The 1937-nt window shown below is 53.6% G+C and overlaps 1 protein-coding gene across 1 annotated transcript in view; it reads right to left on the reverse strand.

The window, feature by feature from the left end:
- JADE3 (jade family PHD finger 3) overlaps nucleotides 1-929 on the reverse strand; it is a 42184-nt gene extending 41255 nt beyond the window's left edge. Inside the window, exon 1 of the mRNA XM_010282763.1 lies at nucleotides 717-929. Within this exon, the coding sequence (XP_010281065.1) occupies nucleotides 717-929 (213 nt within the window). The remainder of the gene's footprint in view (nucleotides 1-716) is intronic.
- Nucleotides 930-1937: the final 1008 nt, after the last annotated feature.

Consider the following 1937-nt stretch of genomic DNA (forward strand, 5'->3'; position numbering starts at 1 on the left):
GGCAGAGCCACCGTTACCTCAACAGAAACTCTCCGAGAGGCCAGAAAGAAATTAAATCATGCTCTCTTCCTTGTGCTTCCTCAACACCCAGCAGTGACCGAGCAGCCTTATTTTTGTCTTTGAAGCAAGCTGCGTGTGTTGGCCTGTACACAGAGCAGCCAGGTGGGCCAGGCTGACATGGAAATATTTTTGCCCATTGAACAGTGCATCTTGAAGAAGATACCGATCTGGGGAGAATCAATTTAAAAAAAAGAAACAACATCAGACTGTCATTAATTCAAGCAAATACACCAATGCATACATGGTTCTCCTCCTCTCTATTTCAGTCCTTGTAATTACTTTCCCCTCCTGAACACCACACTGTTTTTATACCAGCTGTTTATTAACAGAACTATTGTTTTCCTAAAACAGCAGTAGAAATTCGGAAACACACAAAAAAATTATTTCCTTCAAAATACCATATTGAGTTTGAGCAAAAGCCTGCTTTTAAAATAAAAAAGAAGAAGAAAAAAGAAAAAAAGCATTTCCTCTCCTGAAACCACAACCGGCCCAGCGCTGCCTGGCACTGCCACGCTCGCACGCCTGAGGTGCATCTGCCCGGCCGCAGCCCGGTGAACACCCCTCACCCACCTCCCGGCTCCTCGCCCACCTCCCCAGCGTCGCTCACGGTCAGAGGAAACACTAAAAAGCGGGCACAGCCGCCCTCAGCAAGGTACCGTGCTCAGTATGGCTGCCTCCGACAGGGCGAGGACGCCGGCACTCCCGTTCTGCCCGCGCCGGCAGAGCCCGCCCCGCAGCCAGGAGAGGCCTCCCTGGGGGAGCCACAAAGCCCCCAGCGCGATGAAGCGAGGAACAAGCTCCCAGCAGGAACGCCACAGCGGCGTTAAACCCAGGGGCAGCCCGTGGAGCGCCACCACCTCAGCCGCCATGCAGCAGGTCAATGCCAGAGGCCGAGGTGGCCAGCAGGGCAGGTGTGCCCACAGGGCAGAGAGGAGCGCCGTGTCGCCGGAGGGAAGCCATGACAGCTCTCGCTGCCTCAGGCCAGTGTCACACAAACCAACCACCACTTGTCAGGCTGCTGGAAACTCCACGGTAGCTAATTGATCCCTGAAGGAAACCCCCAGGAGGCAGGGGCTGGCATGCATACAGCCCTCTAACTACACGCATGCACCAAGCACTGTGGAAAAGCGCCTATACCCAGCTATGCGCGCTCAGGGAGTTCGTCCACTCCAAAGAGTGCTCCTCAGCAGGGGAGACACCATCACTGATCGCGTGCTGTCTGTTTTACAGGGCTCCCTCAGAAGAACGCTTGTACCTGACATTAACACTGAGGCATCCAATAACCAAGGGGCAAAAGAAAAAAACAAAACCCCACAAGCCCATGTGTACTTACTCAACAAAGGCGAAGCTAAGGACAACGTCTGCTTTGACGAAAGACTGGTGTGGACGTAGTGCTACTAAAAATGGACCAGTACCAGGTCATCACACCCAGTGCCAAACAGGGTAAACAAGGAGCTGGCTGCCCAGGAGCTCCCCCAGCGGGTTTGACACCCAAAGATGGCCACGTGCACTCTATCTGCAAGGAGACTGCAGTCAGGGGCACGCCAAGTGCCGTCGAGAAACAGGAGCAACACGCACACACTTCACCAATATGACGGAGCAGAAAAATCTCAGAGAGCGTTTAGCTGGGCTTTCTATTTTAAGAACCGGTATGATTCACATTACCTTGGCTCTAAGTGTTCTGCAGTCTTCACTGTAATCTACCCTCACGATAAGCTCGTGTGAAGCAAGCACTGAAAGCCCTGACATTTCAGAGCTGTGGCGCAGAGCGGCCATACATCACGCAGGGAGCCTCCGGCAAAGCAGGCAGCTGCATCCAGGTCTCCCAAGCACGTATCCTGTGACCTCGCCACTTGCTGCCCCTCCTGCTGCTGCAT

This window comes from Phaethon lepturus, unplaced genomic scaffold (genome assembly GCF_000687285.1).
Source record: "Phaethon lepturus isolate BGI_N335 unplaced genomic scaffold, ASM68728v1 scaffold8242, whole genome shotgun sequence".
Classification (NCBI taxonomy): Eukaryota; Metazoa; Chordata; class Aves; order Phaethontiformes; family Phaethontidae; genus Phaethon; species Phaethon lepturus.